General features: G+C 45.4%; 1 protein-coding gene across 1 annotated transcript in view; it reads right to left on the minus strand.

Moving 5' to 3' along the window:
* LOC133843470 (protein abrupt) overlaps nucleotides 1-20,654 on the minus strand; it is a 46,523-nt gene that overhangs the window by 2,667 nt on the left and 23,202 nt on the right. The window contains 1 exon segment of the mRNA XM_062277045.1: nucleotides 5-727. Within this exon segment, the coding sequence (XP_062133029.1) occupies nucleotides 5-727 (723 nt within the window).

Here is a 20,654-nt window from a genome sequence, read left to right on the forward strand (position 1 = left end):
TTACCAAACGTGTTCTCCGTGATGAACTGAAGATATGTGTCCAGCAGCGACTGACCCGCATTGCTGCTGTTGGGCATCTGAACGACGCCACCGCCTCCGCCAGATGACAGATCCTTTTGGCCCAAAGCGGCAACTGCTGCAGCAGCGGCAGCTTCGTTACGCATCCGTGAAATGGTTGTGTTTGCGTGTCCAAAGTTGCTTAGCAAACTCTCGTGGTAGCGACTGAGGTCGCTGGCACTGCTGCCATAGAGTCCATTGCCCGTGGTAAGATCCTCAGGATCATCGTCAGAGTCCTCGACATCGTCCATTCCGCCGCTGGCATTGCTGAGGTCCAATTTCTGGGAGCCACTGCCTCCATTGCCGGCACCACCGCTGCTGCCGCTGCCTCCAGTGGGTGAAGCGCGAGCTCGAAGCTCAGCTGGTGAAATTTTCACTCCAGCCTTAGCCAGCAGTCGCGATGCAAGATCCGGATCGAATGCGCTTGGCATGGGCAGTACGGGCAAGTCCTTTGTAGAGATGCCGCGATGCTGGCGCGACATGTGCGAATGCAATGAGTTGCGGGACTTGGCCACAGTTCCGCAGAGGACGCACCGATAGCCGGGGCAAACGGTGTGCTTGTCCTCCAGGTGAGTACGCAGCGTATGCGCCGAGCGGTAGATCTTGCCACATTTGGGGCATGGTCGCGGATCAGTGGCACGCACACGCATCTCTAAGGAACGGCGCGATACTGTGGTAGAAGAAAAGACAAATTATAAATAAACATTTCTTAAATTGATTATCGATTTCTATCTTATCGGATCTAAATGTATTCAATTGAGCTGAAAAACATTCCCATTTTCGCAATTCCATTTGAAGTCATAATATAATACGGGATAACATATTTGGAGAATGGGAATTTTGTATAAATTAAAATTTGAAACAAATTTACCGATAAAAGTATGCAATTTCAAGTTATAATGTCTTCACCAATCCGTTAAAAACACATTGCCAATTATAGTATTTCAAATTAGATTAGTTGGAAATGGAAATTGATCATATTTTCAGCATACAATTCATTGTCTCTATTGTTTAATAAAAAATGGATAGTTTAAGGGAATCTCTGTGATCGACCTTTCTTCGATTGCTCTTTATTAGTCACCAAAATATATTTGCCGCATCGAGTCGTACATAAATTGCAGATACATTCATAAGAGCTAAACATAGGAATTCCCCAAACAATTGGCCAACTAAAATGCTCGTAAATGATACATAAAGTTGTTACGAGTACATAATAATATTAATAATAATAATTATATTAGTTATATGGCTACACAACTGTAAAATTGTCCGTGTCGAAATGGAATAGAATATTCTTAATACCGCAAACTTTATCAGGAACATCGCCATTTGTCCTTTTAATCTTACTCAGATTTTCAACTCCATTTTAGTTGACATTTGGATTATTTTTTTTTTTAATTTTTAATTTATTTTTACGTTTTGATTAACATTATAGGAACCTTTTTACGTATGTTTTCGCGCTCTCATTTTTAACTTCTCTTCGTGTATCTAGTATGCCTTAGAAGTCGCCAATAAAAATAATAAACTTAAACATATAGTATTTCAATTCAATCGACAATTTTGAGCTTCACTTCTTGAATTTGTTCTAATAAAAATTTCCCTTGTCTCTCTATGTGTGTTTGTGTGAAAGTGTGAGAGAGTGTAAGTTATATTGTGTATTCATCTTTAGTTAAGTTTTTGTTTTATTTTTGTAGTTAGTTTGTTTTTCACGTTTTCTGTTTTTATCTTTTTTTTTTGGCTAAAAATATATTACGCAGGCACATTCTATTTTGTAGTATCATTATCATTATTTATAATAACTAATTATAATTGTTTCTGCTTGGTTTTCAGCTCATTATCTACAAATACATACCTTCCTTTGTGATTGGATTATGCTTACATATATTATATATATTATACTATAAAGTGTGTATAGTTGTAGCTTTTTTCCTATGTATAATACTGGATTTACGTGTTACGAGTTGAGATTTATAGTTGAGTTTCTATCATCAAATCTGGATTCTGATTCTAGTAGCCAATCTGTCATTCGATTAATCGACCGAAAGATCATCAATCAATTGCACTAAATTACAGTTATCTTGCAGCTCTGCTACGCCTCATAAGTTGAAGTATTTACCGAGTAGTATATCATATAATCATTTCATTAGCATTTCTTTGGGTTCTTTACAGCGCATCTTTTGTTGTATGTTATACATATAAAGTTGTACATACGCAGTATGTACTATGTACTATTTAACATAGTACTATATACTATATTGAATATAGGAACGTAATAATTGTTGTATGCTAGCATCATATCATTTACTTTCATCAGCATGTAACCGATCTTCCCATCAAAAGGAGTATAAAATATTTCAGATTTTGGCTGAATAATCAAAATCGAAACGGAATTGAGGTTAAGTTCTTTTCAAAATCCTGTTTCAAATCCTGTTTTGTTGAAAAGATAATGAATACTATTATTAATTCTATATAGAAAGTGTCATCTGAGGAACTTCAACCACCTTGTTGCGACATTAAATGAAATGGATAATGAAACCATTAGCCGAATCTGGAATTAATAACTTTCTAGTGGGGAAGATCGGGTTGCTCATTGACGACCAACGACCTGGACCATGCTACAATATGACTATCTAGGATAGATGCGAGTGTCTTGTGTTCATTCTTTGCTCCATTTTATGTTTAGTTTTTGTTTAGTGGGTTTTAGGTTTAGAATTATTGTCGCCATTGACTTGAAAGCAGCAACCTAGAAAGCTTTACTTGGTACTAGTGCGAGTATCTGCGGGCACTACTAGGGCATCTAGGCTATGCCAACTAGTTGGTCGCCTCACTTTTGAACTTAAAGTCGGGACCACCGGCAAAGGGGCCGCCGGATGAGCGCATCGCTTTCATTTTTGCCCATTGCAGGGTATGCTTAATTCGCATATGATTGCGCACCGAGTTTGGATGAGCGAAGCGGCGTCCACACTCGATCACCGGGCAGACGGGGCTATCGCGTGGATAATGCCTGTCTAGGTGCTGACGAAAGACGCGCTGCTCCAGCGGTGTCTCGCACAGCGGACAAGGCAGCATATAATTGCTGCCTGAGTTGCTGCCACTGCTGCCACCTGGACATGCAACGCCGCTCGCTTGGTTGCCATTGCCGCCGACGCCGACACCAACACCAACGCCTCCTCCAGCAATGGCTGATGCGGTGACCGAAGCATTTGCGGTGACGGCTGCGGCTGCTGCGGCGGCAACAGCTGCGGCCGAGGTGTTCTGGAAAAGCTCGGGAAAATCGCGAGAGCGACTCAGCGCAATGGTGCGTGCCATGAAGAGATTGGCCGTCAGCTGTTGCTGATGTGACACCGACACTGACTGCTGCAGCTCATCCAAATATTGCTGCTGTTGTTGGTGTTGTTGCTGCTGGTTAAGTTGCGCCTGCGACTCTTGGCGTGTACGATGCTCGGTTTGCTGCTGTTGCTGCTGCAGTTGCTGCTGTTGTTGGTGTTGCTGCAGGGTATGGTAGAGCGTAGACTCGCTGGCCTGGCGGGAACGCTTCATGGTCAATGAGATGGCTGACGAGGCGGAGCTGGAGCGATCATCCTGGTTAAACTCATGCTCATCCTCACTATCGTTCCACGAACGAGCCGACGGCGTTGGCGACGAGTTCGTCGATCGATTCTTCTTGTAGCCAGAGCGGCAATTGCTGTTGCTGTTGTTGTTGTTTTTATTATTATTGTTGTTGGTGTTGTTGTTGTTGTTGTTATTGGTATGGCTACTGTTGTTGTTATTGTTGTTATTGCTAATGCTGTTATTGTTGTTACTGCGTCGCTCAAAGAGCTGCGCCAGCTGCGGCCGCTGCATCAACTTTGCCAACTTGCAGGTGGCCGGCTGACGATCCGCGGCATGCGCCTCGTGTGGCTGCTCCTCGGAGGGCACATCTAGGATCTCCTGCTTGATGGCGGTCTGCTGGTTGTTCAGGAATGTGCCTGCAGCGGGTCAGCCGTCATTATGGAAGGAGGAGTCAATTGGAAATCAGAAATCAGTTGTCAAAGTTAAGCAGTTACTTCGCAATTTCTTCTAAGAGTCTCGTCCAATTTTGCTTACTCGTAAGTGTCTCTGTGTCGCTGCTTTCTGTTGTGTGTATGTTTGTGTGCAAAAGTGTCAATGAATATAAACTCATTTTGACAGCAGCAACAACAACAACAGACAGAACTGAATAATCCGCCCTAGATTGCATTAAAAATTTCGCATTTTTACTTTTATCCAATTTCATTTTTCACATTCGTTCTAATTTTCAAGGAGTTGTGCCAATTGTTGAATTCGGTATTCATCTTTTTTTTGCTTTTTGCTTTTTGTTGTTGTTTTTGTTGTGGGATACATTCAGTTCTAACAGTTCAAATTGCGTTTACTAAAGTCTTTCACATCGATTCGACCAGTTCGAATGCCAATTCAGTTTTCGCACTTTCTCATTTCTTAAACATATTAAATATATATACATACATATATATATTTTAGCAATTATTGCATATTACTATAAATATGTTATGTTAGGCGTAAAATTTCTAATAAAAAATGCAGGCGGACAAGCAATACTGAATTTGTATGAGTTTATGAGGTGCGGTTACACAATTCACTATATAATATAAGTAGAAATTTATAATATTAAAAACTCTATTTACATATTTAGCTCTACCATAAACATTATTGCAAAAAAAATAAAGTATCGCATTGAAACTCACAAATGTTCGTCAAGAATATATATTTATAATAAGCAATATTCATAATACACTGGCCCAAAATTTTACATATTTTTAAGATTTCTCTCGTAGCAGAAGTAACGGTAGAAAAGCACACAAGTTTCAATTTTAGTTAGTCTACTATTTATCAAACTATACGGGACATTTCAATATTTTTGTGTGCTGTTAATATTTTAATTTATTTATATTTTATTAAAGATTAATGTTTATATTTTCCAACTTCAAAATTTCTTTTAGACATTGATTTCATTTATAGGAATTTTGCGTTCTCATGAATGGAATTCCGTCTTGAAATTGAGGTGTTAGATTTAATATTTAATAAAGCACTCCCTAACGGATCATGGAGAATGAAAGTGGAAGTGGGTGAGACGAAAGGGTAAATACGGAATCCGTGACGAAAGCCAATTGACTGAAGGATTGAAGATAAAATGTAGAATCTCAAATTTTCTGCAGAGCGCGTCACATCGCGTGTCCTCGAGATATTGTCGGTCGTATCGAATTGTAAATAAAGGCCTGATATGACGTGCAGGGCTTGCATTTGAATATCCCTTGAATATTCGATAATAATAAATTTTTGAAAAAATAAAACGCAATTAAATGTATAGAGAATTGACTGGGCGGGTCTATTGAGTCATTTGATGGCCAGAGATTTGCATTGCACACAGTGATAGAGACAGATAGATGCGTGCTAGAGCGAGATGCGGCGACAGGGGCGTGTCTCTGTCTTTCAGCTAAGCCCTGACTGGGTTAGGATCGGCGTTCCGATTTGGGTTTTGGGCTTGGGCTTGGGCTTGGGTTTGGGTTTGGACTTGGGTATGGGTATGTCCTGGGTCATGATGCAAGAGCTTTGCTTCGCTTGGCTTCGTAATGAAACTAAACTGAACGAAACGAAACGAAATGAAATCAAATTAAACAATCTACTTCGGCCTTTGTGCGTGACAACTCAAGGGAGAAGGCAAACAAAAACGTTGCATAAAAATCTCAAGTGAAAAATACAATAAAATTGAATAAAATACAATATGCACACATGTGTGTGTCTATGTGTGCGAGTATGTACATGCATACAAGTATAATAGTTGCACATACAACATGCAATCTGCGCCATGCCCCATGCCCCATGCCCCATGCCCCATGTCACACTCGCTTGCTTGAGTCACTCGATTGGCTGCAGCTGCTCAGCTAAGCACTGGAGGGATTCAAGCTGGACAGGATGTGCCTGTGTCCTCAGCACTTTCATCTCAACTCCTTTGACCAGCCAAGCACATTTTTGTGTATGTGTGGCAAGCTCAAGTGCAGCATGCTCGATTATATAAGTGTGTGTGTGCATCTAGTCAAATCAGGCGTAAGATTTGCACCCCAAACGCGGCCATTTTTGTGTGGTTGCCTGTCAAAAGATTTACCTGCTGCTTGGAGAGGCAGCTTAGACGCTTGCCAAGGATTCAGATTGAGGACTTTTCCCTGCACTCTGTGCAGTGTGCGTTGGCCTGTGCGTAATGGGACCCGGGCCCCCTTCGATTCTCAGTCTGCTTCTCCTCCTCATTTGCTATGTGCATAATTAATGAAATATAAAATGCAAACTCAATTTCCTAAATAGTTATGCACATTGCCATTTTTTGTGCTATTTTTGTGTCTTTCACATGTGGTTAAGCAATGACCTGAGCTTTGCGACGATGTGACCTCCTTGGGAGCGACCATCTCCAATAACGTTAGAGTACTTTGAGGACCTAAGCGTGCTTTCAATCGAACGATTGAAAAGAGAGAGAACTTTATGATATATTCGCATTATTAGAGTGTCAATGGATTGTAGAAATCTTCTCTAATTGCGTTTAACAGAATTAAGGAGTATCAAAAGTCTGGTTTAGTGCAAGATATTCTACGAAAATTTTTCTGAAACCCTTAGCTCATATTTTGTAGTATTTAACTATTGAGCACATGAATAAATGTATTAATTTATTATAGAGTTAAACCATTCAGATAACCATTCGGGAAGACTGCAGGCTTATGCTGCCATTCAACATGGCCCTAACTAACGGATCACTGTTGGATGTGCTCTGCATCTCCTAGGACCAGTCGGTCTAACCTAGCCCAACCCTAAAGACTTATTTACTTCATATCAATTTTTCTGTTTCTAATTATATAATTTGTTTTGATAAAAAAATCAGCGTATTGTATGTATTCATCAAAGTACTCAAATGTACATCAAGGATCGCAAATAATGCTCTGGCTAGTGGCCCAGCTAATGATTGAAAACAAAGCAGGGCAAAAAGTATACATATGTACGTGTGACGTCTTATAACTGGCCCTAAATGACTTGGGCTTGGTGGCCTGAACTCATCAATTATGGCCGCAAAGGCGCTGTTGGCCGCTTTGCTTAAGGTGTCTCAATCCCCAAGCCTCCGCACCAATAAAAGAAAAGCTTGGCCGCATTTATGTAAGACATTCACACCCACAGACATACGAGTATAAGCAAAACCACATAGAATGTGGCAAGCAGATGAAACAATTGCATGTGGCGCCCCCCTTGAGCGAGTCTTAATGGTTATTTAAAGTTGCTTCGATTCAGATTGGGATTCAGATTCGAGTCTTTGACTCGCATGTCGCGCCGCTGTTAGCGGTAATAGAAATTAGCTTTATTAAAGATAAAGCCAGTTCGAGGTAACATTTTCCTTTCGGCCATTATTTTCACCCCATCTCTCGCGTAGCTTGCTATAACATAGAGTTAACCTCGTTTTGCATTTGGAAAATGGACTTTGGCGCGCAAATAATGAATATTTTCATATAAATCACTCGCGTCAATGGGCCAGGCCCATTGATGATATAGAGTGAAGGGCGGGACAGGAGGGATGGAAGGGACTGTTACTGGTTCAATACGTAAGCGTATCAGCGGCATTTCGTCATTGTCCCTGCAACGCAAAAAAGGGTTGCACGGGTTGCAAGAGCGTGTGGCTTCCTCTGTTGGCATAGGTGTGCTTAATGGTCATTTTTCGATGTCTTGCGATCGTTATCACCTCTCCTGTCTGCTCTGTTGTTTCGCATTATTATTACTATTATTATTATGCATATTTTTCTAGGGCGGGCAGCAGAGATGGCATTAATTTGGTTGCCTTTGTTCTTATTGGAATTTATTACTTAATAAGTTGAAATGGTTGTGTTGTGTGTTGCATTTTATGATGGGTTCGCACGTTGTTTCTTTTTTTTTTCATTCACAAGAGGCTAAGGGTGGTAAGGGAAAACGAAGGGGAAGGGGAAGGGGAAGGGAATATTTTTACGAGCGCGGTTTCAGCAAATTTGGTTTGCTTTTGAGTTTTGAACTGGACCCAAGAAATCCCCGAAATCTAAAAGATAATAAAACTATAAAAGCAGCTCAAATGTACCCATCGAGAGATGGAGAGGGGGTCTGTTATTAATTTTTATGTGCCGTTTTATCGGCGAATTTGCAATAAAACACGTAATACGCAATACTCGCGGAGATGCGTCTCGTGTCTCAAGTATACTGGCCAAAAAGTTGCTAACAAATTGGCGACGCACTTTTACGAGCGTCTGTCTGTGCCGACGGCAAGTTGTGATTGAATTATTGATAAAGTGATTACACAGCCAGCTGACCTTAGAGCTCCCCCTCCCCCTCTTTATTCCCCTTCTCATTGAGTTGCCAGCATGCCAACTAGTAGATTTTCATAAGCGCGAGCCGTAAAAATCGTTGACCGTATTCATTAGATGCGAGTTAATTAGCAAAGACGAGTGTAGGCGGGCAATAAGAGGAAGGAAAGAGACGAGGAGGGCAGGCGTTCAACTGGCAGCAGCTCAAGATTTATCGAAAACCCATTTTAGATTGCACACTCACACTCGCTAGCACAAACGCACACTGTCCATCCAGATGTTGGACGACACACGCGCGGCACAATCCATCTCTGTATTTGTATTTGTTTATCTTAAGGCACATACGCAGCAAAAAAAGGAAGAAAAAAAGAGCAGAGAAGGAGACTGCGACGACTATCACTGAGCACGTACAGTGGGTCCAAACAAAGTCAGAAAAGAAAAAAAGGCAAGGACTGAAAGAAGGCAAGAAAAAAACGACGACGAAATGTTGTTTAAACTTTGCAAACAAGTTTGCTTGTTTTTCTTTTATACTCGGAATGGGGGCGTGGCGACGGGAGGGGGCTAGTGGCGACGGCCTGCAAGGGGCGGCGCTGGGTCTCGCCTTTTCATAGATAGCATTCGAAATTGAAAGCGAAATTGCTGTGGAGAGCATGTGTGACGACAGGACAGCCGTGATATATGAACTGACAACGGGACTAAATTCAAGACGGGACCACGTCGAGACCGCTACCAAGGTACAGAGGGAGAGTTACATACAGAAGGAGATGGGGGAGCGCGGAGAGTGAGGATTGTGTCCAAAATAGCAAGTGACATCGAATGCATATCCCTCTAACCAAGGCACACACATCGCCACGGTCAGTGGAAAAGCAAACACATGGATTCCAACACTCTTGGATTAATGGAGTTTATATACTTGAAGCGCGGGGTCGCCTAATTTTATTAGCCATCGCTTAAATTTTGAAGGCAAGTCTCTCCAATTCAGCGATACGCTTGCTAAGATATTAAAAGACACGAATTTCTGCAGAACCTTCACCCAAAATTCTATTTTCTATTTTCCCTTAAAGAAGAATTTAAATTTTATTTTAATTTTAGTTTCCTTAGTTGCTCAGTTCTCAAAGGATATCCACAAATGGATTGAAGTATTCAAAAGTTATGTGTTAATACAGCAAACTAGATTAGAAGCAAGGAAATAAAGTAAAGTTGTTTCTTTGTTCATTTTTAATTCAAACCTAATTAGATTCTACTGTGCATTTAGTAAAATTATCTAGTTTTTTTTGTTTTTATAGATTTTAGAGTTATTTTTTAGTTAAACCTGGACAGTAATAAAGTACCTTAATAACTTAAGGAAAACTCATTCAGGCCAAACATCACAATTATTTAGTAAAATTATTTACAAACAAATAATTTGTCGCTTTCTAGTCATTTCTCTTCAGATCTTATAGCGTATTAAGTCATCGGCTATATATGCATTGTTTCCCATGATTTTTATTTGTTTGCTTGGGGCACTTGGAGATTTGGCGAGACGCGTTGCTTTTTTGTATTTTGGGTTTTTCTTTTTTTGTGGGTGACGAATGGCGATAATGTTGTTTGTTGTTTTAACTTTGAAATGAGAAAAGTTTGCTGCAGCATTGGTGGCGTCAGGAGTTGAGCAGGATGAGGTTCATATGAGCAGGCAGGAGAAGTCATAAAGTGAAGCAAACGATTGAAAAATTGCATATGTCGCATTTGAGAGTGTATGTGTATGTGTATGTGTGAGGGCAGACCGTCGAGTGTTGCATACTTTGGGGGGGTGGCTGAGCAATTGTACGGGAAATTAGCCCGCAATAGACACACACACATACATCTACGCACGCACACTTGCATAGTTTAAAGCCTGCTTAGATGATGCCCGCTTGCGGTAATAAATTAGTCACGGCATAGATGTGGGAAAGCAAGAAAGAAACAGAGAGAGAAAGAAGAGAGAAGATACAAAGAACAAAAGCAAGAACACACGTGCACACATTGACAAACAAACGGCAGCCACAACACTCACTCACACACACACACACACACGCAGATAGTGGGTGGACAGCAGCAGCAGCAGCAGCAGCAGCAGAAGCAGCAAAGGAAAAAGTTAAAAAGGATAAATCGCTTGTGTTCATCGCTCTTCGCACATAATAAATGTATCTTTTACTTGCGCAGCGCTCGAGAAGTTGCCAGCCATGCGGACAACCCCCTCTGCCCCATCCCCATCTTCTTCTCCATCTCCATGCCCTCCACGAATGCTCGGCCAAGCTTCTAAGTAAGTTGGCCCCAAGTGAACCGCCCAAGCAGCCAGCAAACCAGCAGCCGCCCAGCTCACAGCCAAAAGAAAGCTGCAGACGCAGAGCGAGTGAGAAAGAGCTAGCCATGTGTGTGTGTCTCTCTCTCTCTGTCTCTTGCTGTGTGCGTGTGTGTGTGTGTGTGTATGTGTAGTATATAAACTTAACAGCATTTGGCTATCTTTTTTGCAATTGATGTATTACACATAAAAGTTTTCAGCCCCCACATATCCTTTTGCCATGTACTCGAATTGCTATTCCTATTCCTATTGCGCTTATACACTACACATGCATGTGTGTGTGTGTGTGTTCGTATGTATGTGTGTGGCAGTCTTCGTAGTCCAAGACATTCACCACGTCCGCAAACAAAACGCACGCATACAATTACAAAACTCTTACACGTATGCCACGCAAACGCCAGAGACCAGGGACAAGGGACGAAGACGGGTACAAAGATAGGAATGGTGTTATGGGGCGAAGGGGGAGCGGGTAGCTTGGAGAAACAGGGCATCGGGTTGGGTGTGCGAAAGGAATATTGTTAACCGACTGCAAAATAAATACAAAAACTTTTAATGCTCTCCCCTCTGCCCACGTCCCTGGTCCCTTGCCCATGTCCCTGTGCCACTTCCTCCGTCCGTGGCGGGCGTTGAAAAATGCTCTGCTCACACACACACACTCACACTAACACGTTGTGGAGAGGGAGGCAAGGGTAGAGCCGGACAGACATTGAACGTCTTCGGACTCATTGCCACTTGCGAAAGGCAACTACACACACATACACAGCAGACAGACATGTTATGTGTATATGTGTGTGTGTGTTTGTGTTTGTGTTTAAGGACATATGCATGCGAACATCCCAATGCTTGCTCTCCGCTCGTTCGCTCGCTCGTCCTTTCACCCATAACTCATCTATCAATTTTCACGTACTTGGACCGCAGTTGCTCTGCCAACGATTCTCTGGTTTTGCTTTTGCTCTTGCTTGTGCTTGTGCTTGTGCCTGTGTTAGGGTTCGGACTGGGATTTTGGTTGGGGTTGGGGTTGGGGTCGGGGTCTTAAGCCCAGACCTGAGCACCCGAAACGGGGCGTCTTATTGCCAAAATGTAGCCTTTTTCCTTTTTGCCCACAAGACACCAGGCACAGTGACACAAGAGGAATCGAAACTAACTCATAACCAAATTTTGTCTCAAAATTATGTAATGTATGTACATATATTTTTTTAATTTTGCCAAGTATCTTTAAAACATAAAACTGATTTATTAAAAAAGAATAAAAAAATTGTCCAAAAAATATAGTTTAATTAAAAAATAAATATTTTATATGAAATGATTTCATTAAAAATAGAATATATGTATGTATTTATTCTATTATCTTCTATAAATGGCCACAAACTATTTATATGTAAGGAATTTTCATTTTGGCCATTTGCAATGCAAATTTATACCGCAAAGACTTTAAAGACACTTGAAGCGTATATAGTATGGTAGTAAATAATAACCAAATAAATTGATTACCATATGAAAATATTTTTTAATTGGAGAATATGCGAAATAAAAGTTCAATGCCATCTTAACTAATTTTTTATTAGCACACAAATATTAGTGCAATAGTAGGATTTGGTTGTAAAAATGTATATATTTGAAAGGATAGTCTTTAGTTTGTAGAGATTCGGGATTCTGGAATAGGGAATGAAAACCCTTTTGCCACTGTACTCGAGTTGTTGTTGGGCCACACAACCGGCTCCTTGGGCGTTGTGTACTTAAAGTTTTCTTCCTTCACATCTCGACACAAACACAAACACAAATCCCAGTTCACACATACGTGCACTTCTTCTCTGTCTGTGTGTGTGTGTGTGTGTGTGGGTTGCACACACGCAGAGCTCAATACAACTGAACGGGGCAACAATGAGAGCTGACAGCCCCGAAATGTCATTCTATCTTGGCGGTCATTAGAACGGAGTTCTGCCTCGACAGACCTTGGTTTGTTGGCAGTTTGTCGGCATATACACACACACACAGACAGATAAGGAGGGAATGAGGGGGAGAGAGACTGGCAAGGATGTTGGTTCCTGGCAAGCATTTGGCTCTTCGTCTTTGGCCAAGATTATCTCCTTTACTTTTGGTGGCAACAACTTTTTGGTCCTTGTCATTGTTGTTGTTGTTGTTGTTGTTGCTGTTCTATTCGATTCGGTTCTGCATGAAGTACTAGCATTTTACTCTTTTTCCTTACAGCCTGTCTGTACGTGTGTGTGTGTGTGTGACCGAGGGACACATATTAACTTGGCCATTGTTTTTGTAGTCGTTGTTGCTTTTATTTTAACACGCCGCATGCAACCCAACGTTCACCCTTACATCCCTCTCTGTCCGTATGTCTGACTCTGTGTGTGTGTGTGTGCGAGTGAGCAAGTGTGTTTGTGTGTGTGCTATTGATGCGGCTAGTTTGATGTATTACCCCAAAAAACGAAATGTCTGTATCGCTTATGCGCGGGGCCAACACAGAATAGAAATGGGCATTTTGGCATTTCGATTTAGTGGCACACACATACATACATATACACACACGGATACATACATATGTACATGTTGAGAGACAAACGATGATTACGCCATCGGATGCTCTCATTCACACACACACACACACACACACACACACACACACCTACAGACGAGCCTTTACCGCTCTGCCTGCTCCCGTCTTTCGCCTTTCGTCTTCCGTCTCGCTCATGCGGGCCTTTTTATGGGCATTTTGTATAATACATCATCGACAAACATGTTTGCAAAGTGTGTACGAATATTATATAGGAATATAACTGTGCTTCCTCTTCGTTGTTGTTGTTGCTGTTGCTGTTGCTTTTTGCGCACGCTTTGGCTGTTGTTGTGATGTTGGCAGGGTTGGGTCGAGTTGCCCAGCACGAGGAGTGGAGTGGAGTGGAGTGGCGTGGAGGGGAACGGAGGGGAGTGAGGCAGGACTGTGTTGCCGTGGCAAGAACAATTGCAAGGACATGTGCGATGGATGCTGACGTTGACGCCAATGGTGTCGCTAATGGAATGGACACGGAGAGCAGCAGCAGCAGCAACATAGGGCGAGTTGGACTTGGACTATTCCCCGCAAAGCGGCCAGCTGCTGATGCCAAAGCTAAGGCTGATTCTGATTCTGATGCTGATGCTGATGGGGTTGTACGCCCCGAAATGTATTCGCTTTGAATTATACCCAAAAATATACAGCCTAAGCGTCGCAGTTGACGTTCACTGCGACGTCGACGTCTCTGCTGATGCTGATGCTGACGTTGGCAGCAAAAAAGTTTGCCCGAAAAGTTGTTGTAGCTTTTGTTGTGTGTGTGTGTGTGTTTTTTTTTTAAATTTCGACTTTGCTCTACTATTACTAATGTTAATATGATAACGAGATACATGATATAAATAAATTATGATGGGTAAAGGGCAGTGCGATCTCCTGTGGTACGGCCGTAAAGCATTGCTTCACAAGAGACATAGCGCCGCCTATTCCATCGACTCTCTCCTGGCTCTCTCCATGCTTCTTTGGGTCTGCATCACAGTTGACACAAACTCACAAATCGCAACCCAGTTGTCCACTGATTGCAGCATAAGCGGGACCAAGTTTCCCACCGCAATCGATACGCCCAGTGCCCTTTCCAAGTCGTTGCGTAGTGATCCATATAGCTTGCAGGCGAAGATAGTATGCTCAGCATCCTCCAGTGTTCCACACTCAGAGCAGTTGCCAGAAGCTTCATGACCAAATCGGTGCAGATAGCTTCTGAAGCATCCATGGCCACTTAGAACCTGAGTCAAGTGGAAGTTGACTTGGCCGTGCTTCCTGCTGGTCCATTCCCCGATGTTCGGGATAAGCCGATGCGTCCAACGGCCTTTTGGAGACATATCCCAACGTCGCTGCCACCTCTCTAGGCATTCTTGCCGTCCTGCTGTCCGAACGGTTCGCGTTTCGGCGTTGCTGTGGTGCCGGGATCGCAGCTGCCGATAGGTAGCAGCTCGCTCTCTGGCCATTTCCACAAACGGAGACACCAGCGATGACGAACGCTGCGTCCTCAGAGATTGTGCGGAATCCACTAATGATGCGGATGGCACTCTTCCTGAACGCTGCCTCCAGCCCTTGGCAGTAGCTTCTGGTGTCCAATGCTCGAACCCATACTGGTGCCGCGAACAGTGCGATGGATCGCATGGCACCCGCGATTAGCGATCGTCGCAATTGTTTTGGGCCTCCAACATTCGCCATGAGCCTTGACAGTAGCCGGTTCATGCCTGCAGCTTTATTGCTCGTCGCTTCCAGGTGCTCTCGAAAGCTGAGCCTTGTATCGATCCAAACTCCCAGATACTTGATCGCTCTTTTGGACGAAATAGTTGTACAGCCAACCGAAATTTGCGCTACCTCTACATGTTTCCTGCTGCTTATCAGCACGGCTTCAGTTTTATGCGGCGCAAGTGCCAGCCCAACTGAGCCAAGCCACTGCTGGATGGTCGCAATTGCTTGGTTGCACACACTCTCGGCCTGCATCAGCTCCTTCCTCACGACAAGGACAGCAATGTCGTCTGCGAAGCCAACCATGTGCGTGCCCGGGGAGGGTTAGTCTCAGGATGCCATCATACATGGCATTCCACAGAAGAGGGCCCAAGACCGAGCCTTGTGGGACACCTGCCGTCACGACGTACTCCTCTATACCAGCGCTTGTCTCGTACAATAGCCGCCTGCAGGATAGGTAGCTACGCACGATTTCCAGAAGATATCTCGGCACTTGGAACGCTGCCAGAGCCTTGAGAATGCAGTCCCAACGAGCCGAGTTAAAGGCATTCTTGATGTCCAGCGTGACCATCAAGCAATACATCTGCTGCCCGCTATGGCGTGTGAGGCGATCTCCACAACTCTAGTCGCTGCGTCGACTGTCGATCTGGCCTTGCGAAAGCCAAATTGATTTGGCGATAGGTCACCTCCTGCGGCAATAGCGCGCTCCAGCCGGGTGCATACGATTTTCTCCAGCATTTTTCCCGCATTGTCAATGAGGCAGATTGGCCGATATGCAGCAGGTTCGCCCGGATTCTTGCCTGGTTTAGGGAGCAGAACCAGTCTCTGCGATTTCCAGATATCTGGAAAGACAGCCTCCTGTAGACACCTGTTGAACATATCAACGAAGATTTCCGGCCTCAGAGCACAGGCGAGCCGAAGAGCTCTCAGTGGAATGCCATCCGGCCCAGGCGCCTTTCCCAGCTTCATGCTTCCAGCGATAGTACTTATCTCGGCACTGGTAACCAACTCAATTGCCGCGCTGTTATTGGATGTGGCGACATCAAGATTTCGCACCGTCTCACCAGCTGTAGTCGGAAACAGCTCACGGACAACGCAGTGCATCACATCATCCGGTGGCATAGACGCTTTGTGTGCCGAGATCTTTTAGTGACCAGTTGGTACGCCTTCCCCATGGGTCGCTCTCCAAAGTCTCACAAAGCTCGATGAAGCATTTGCGTTTGCTCGCCTTGATGGCATGTTTCAGAGCTTTCCGCCTCTCTTTGTATTCGCGCTGCCATGATGTGTAGGACGGTCTGCCTCGCGATCGCTGATAGCATCTTCTCACGCGGTTGCATTCCCGCCTGGCGGTGGCGATATCCTCATTCCACCAGTACACTGGCAGATGGTGGTGGGTGGAAGATCTTCTGGGGGCATCGAGTCTTTGCATGCTTGCGCTAACGCATGCAATGCTATCGTAGCCATCTGCTCGGCGCTTCCTGCCGCTTCCATACACTGGATGCGAGCGCTAAGCGCAGCACGTCCATCTTATCCGCGTTGAAGTTAACCCATCTTGATGGGTCACCTGTATTGCTGGGGCGCCGCCCGCCAACTTCGCACAGAATAGCACGGTGGTCGCTAGCTGTGTAGCCGTCGCTCAAGCGCCAACGTGCCGAAGGCGACAGCGCGCTGCACACTAAGTCAGGTCGACTATGGACCCCACGCCAGCTCTACAGAAAGTCTGTTGCGTGCCCTCGTTCAAGAGGATTAGATCCAGCATTTGGAACGTTTCCGTCACAATCGAGCCTCTCGCATTTGTGCAGGGACTACCCCATTCCATTGCCCATGCATTGAAGTCGCCGCCGACAATTAATGGGGAGCGGCCTATAGCATCTGCTGCGAGTTCATCCAGAATGCGCCCGTACTCCTCCAGAGACAGACTGGGGCCAGATACACGCTATAGACCCATGTACCGCCGATTTTTGCTCGCACAAATCCACGTGCAGCATGCTCGTGTCCGAACTGCAACGGTGATTTGCCGCACACCCAGATTGCTGCCTTACCCGTAGTATCCGCTGCCCAGACTGAGCCTGTTACCGCTCTGTACGGTTCGCTTAGGATAGCTACGTCAGCGCTATCATCTCGCACTGCTTGCTGAAGAAGGTCATGCGCAGCTGCACAGTGATTTAGGTTGAGCTGGACTAATTGCATGAGTGTGCTTTCGTTGCGCTCTTTGCTGCCAATGGACAATTGCGACTACCAGCCTGGTGGTTTAGCTGTTTGCCTCCATTTGCGCTGCAAATGTGCAATTCGCTGCGTTGGTGCACGATGCCACTTTGTGACCAGGTACTCCACATCTTATACAGCAGTTACTCCTGTCAATGAGATTCTTGCATCTGCTGGCTATGTGCCCGATCTCAAGGCATTTGAAGCACCTCGTCCTCTGCTCTTGCTCCACAATTCTGCAGCGAGACCACCCAACCTTGAGTTTGCCCAACTCAAGGATTTTTGGAGCCCATAGTGGTGGCACCTGAAGAATTGCTACCTGCGTGCCTGCGTATCCCGCTCTCAGGCTCTTCAGCTGGCACACATCGATAGGGACGCCCGCTTGCGCATGCACTGCTGCCAACACTTCCTCCTGTCGCGTGAGTTCGTCCAAGTCACGAATAGCAATTGTAGTTCGCTGGGTAATGCTGCGCACCTCTGCGCAATCCCTAGCACGTTCTCGATTGCGTCCTTCAGTTTGGAAGTACTGTCCAGCCCAGAGCCGCCGAGCTCCAACAGAAGATCTCCCTTGGCAGTTCTTCGAGCTGTGATCACGCTATCAGCGACATTTTGCAGCTTCCCATCCTGCCGTCTGGTGACCATAGAAAGCACGTCACTATAGCTCATCTCTCCTTTTGCACTGACCACCAGTGCGTCAGGCCGTGGCTTGGTAGTGGTCCTCTTCCTCCCCGTGCTTTTCGACTCCACAGTAGTCCACTCGGCGTGAGTTACTGTTTTATTTCGCTTGGTGGAGTCTTCCTCGGCTCCGCCTCGGTATCCCTCTGCCTCTTGGGTGTTGCCGACGGCTTGATGCCGATTGCCGCTGACACGACTGCTCTTGGGGCCGCTTTATCGCTCCTTCAGTGGCTGTGTCTGTGGTGACTGTGACGCTTGCCTCTTTACACAGCTCTGTTGCGGCTCGATGCAATTTCTGCATTCTTGCCAACTTGCTCCTCATCTTTTCGTTGATGTGCCTCTGCGAAGAAAGGCCGTCCAGCTCCGTGCCCAAGCGCTCCAACAGGTCTTTAAGCGACCTCTTCTCGCTGGCTGGGCCAGCAACAGGCACAATACGTGTGGCCGCCATATCGGGATCCGGCAACACAACGACCGCCGCCGACGAGCTGCTTGCTGGTTCCTCGCTCCTGCTCCTGTTGTCGCCCGTTTGGTTATGACATGCATTTTCTTCTATGCTGCTGCCACACGGGAACTTAGGCCTCCTGTTAACTGCTGCTGCAGCTGGTGGTGGTGGTGGTGTGCGCTGCATCGCCGACCCACTCTTTTCGGCCAGACCACTTAATAAATTAAGTGTTGGACTTTTCCGATCTTGGTGGATTCGAACCGTGGATCGCTGAAGAGTCCGCGCCTCTATGCACTGCACCACTGCAGCTGCACTCTTTCAGCGGGGCTTATTGCGTATGTTAATTAGCAGCTCCTGAAAGTATGCAGCTATTTTTGCACTTTTGAGCTTTGCGCTGTGCTTTTAAGCTTTGCGCTGGGCTTCTAGTTGGCCGACTGGCAACGCCAGAACGCCCAGTCTGGCTGAGCAGCTGATGATAGCGCAGCCCTCGTCGTCAGCTGATCGTGGGCGTACGATTGTTATTGTTTACCAGTAGTTGTGGTCAATTGTACTGGAACCAACAACAATTTCCCTCGCTGCCGTCAATTCTGCCAATGCGTCTCCTGGTGACACGGCTGCCTCCGACGTCCAGCAGCAGGTGCCCCGACCGACCGTGAGTACACAAGGATTGAGCACAGCTCGAACTCACTCGTAGTCACTTTTTTGATTTTTCTACTTATTTTAGCGAATTCCAGAGCGATCAAAAGGAGCGACTTCAAAACGCGACCGGCTTGTGTGTGTGTGTGTGTGTGTGTGTGTGTGCGTCTCGGTTAGTTTGGCGTACAGTTTTGTGAATTTGAATTAAATGTACATAGTTTTAGATTGCGTAATTCATTAGTACAGTCAGAGCATTGCTAGACGAGCCAACGAACTAACCAACACCCCGCACTCAATCCCCCGCTCCCCTTCACCCACACACATAGAGAGAGATTCGCACACTAACAAACACGGGCAATGATGAACGATGTGGTCGTGTGTGGTTAGCATCGGCTTGGGTTTGGGGTAATCTAGAGAGGGGCTTGGGGGTGGGCGCAACGGGTGTGCAGGGCGCAGGGGCGTGACAAAAGCAAATAAGCATAGTTCCACTGGCTTTGGCAAGCTTGATCCCTTGTGCCTGCCCTGCCGGAGAAATCGAATGCCAAGCTGCTCCTAGGTGAGCCAAAGGCATCCCAGCTGAATGGCTGAATGAACGGATGGATGGATGGATGCATGGATGGAGATCTAAGCCAAGACTGAGTCCAGCTGGGCGCGCACTTCATTCGAGTGCAAAGCGAAAGAGCAATGGCTACAAGATGAATTGCTTCAAGGCAGCCGAGGCTGGCATTACAGAAGGAGCGCAAGCGGGAGCGGGAACAGATGGAGATGGAGGTATGTCCACACCTACCACGTACACTTGCGCCGCACTATTTATGGTACAATTTATTACTTTATGAGCACAAGAGAACTACTCGTGCCTTGGCTCTCTTTTCTTTCGTCTCCGAGGGAAGCCAATGCTGTGAGTGGGTTGCCAGCTCTTGTTGGTGTTGTTGTTGGGCTCGTGTTGGGCGCCGCTTTGTTTACGGACCAACGATTGTATTTAACTTTCAAGGGGACAACGGAGCAGAGGTGGCTCAATGTGGCAGCGTGGCGAAGAGAGCAGAGAGCAGAGAACAGAAAGTGTTTTGGCAGGGGGAGGGAAGCGGCTGTGAATGAAATGCGATGGTAATGAATGTATGAATTTAGAACGCAACTGAAAACCGGCGAGACACTCGGTCGAGATACTTTTTGCCCACTATCAGCAGTCGCAGTAGTGATGGGAGGGGGGTGACAGCACCGGGGTAAGGGGATGTGGCGGGGGGTGTGTGTATGTGCAGGAAATGAGTAAAGGAAGTTTTAGTTTCACATTCACTGCTGGGACTCGACTCTCCGGTTGGAGGGTGGCAGATGCGGGAGGGGGGGAATGTTGCCACTGCGGTTGGCACCCAGTGCGAGAAGCGGGTGAATTGCTCTGCTGTTGCTATCTCGCTCACGTCAGCGTGTGTGCGTGTATGTGTGTGTGAGAGTTAGAAAGTTTGAATTGTATTGAAATTGTATTTTGTTAAAATTCATGTTTGTTATTGCTTTTGTTGCTGTTTTCGTTGTTGTTGTTGTTGTTTAGACGTCGTTGGCCAACCATTTTGTCGGCCTGTCGCTTTGTGTGTGTGCGCTTGTCTGTCCGTGTACGTGCTCCTATGTGTGTGTGTGTGTGTGTGTGTGTGTAAGAGTGACTGAGCGTATGAGTAATTTTATTCGACTACTGTCGAATGCACGAGTGTGCGATGTACACAATATATATCTTTCTGTCTCTATGGT

The sequence above is a fragment of the Drosophila sulfurigaster genome, chromosome 2L (assembly GCF_023558435.1).
Source record: "Drosophila sulfurigaster albostrigata strain 15112-1811.04 chromosome 2L, ASM2355843v2, whole genome shotgun sequence".
Classification (NCBI taxonomy): domain Eukaryota; kingdom Metazoa; phylum Arthropoda; class Insecta; order Diptera; family Drosophilidae; genus Drosophila; species Drosophila sulfurigaster.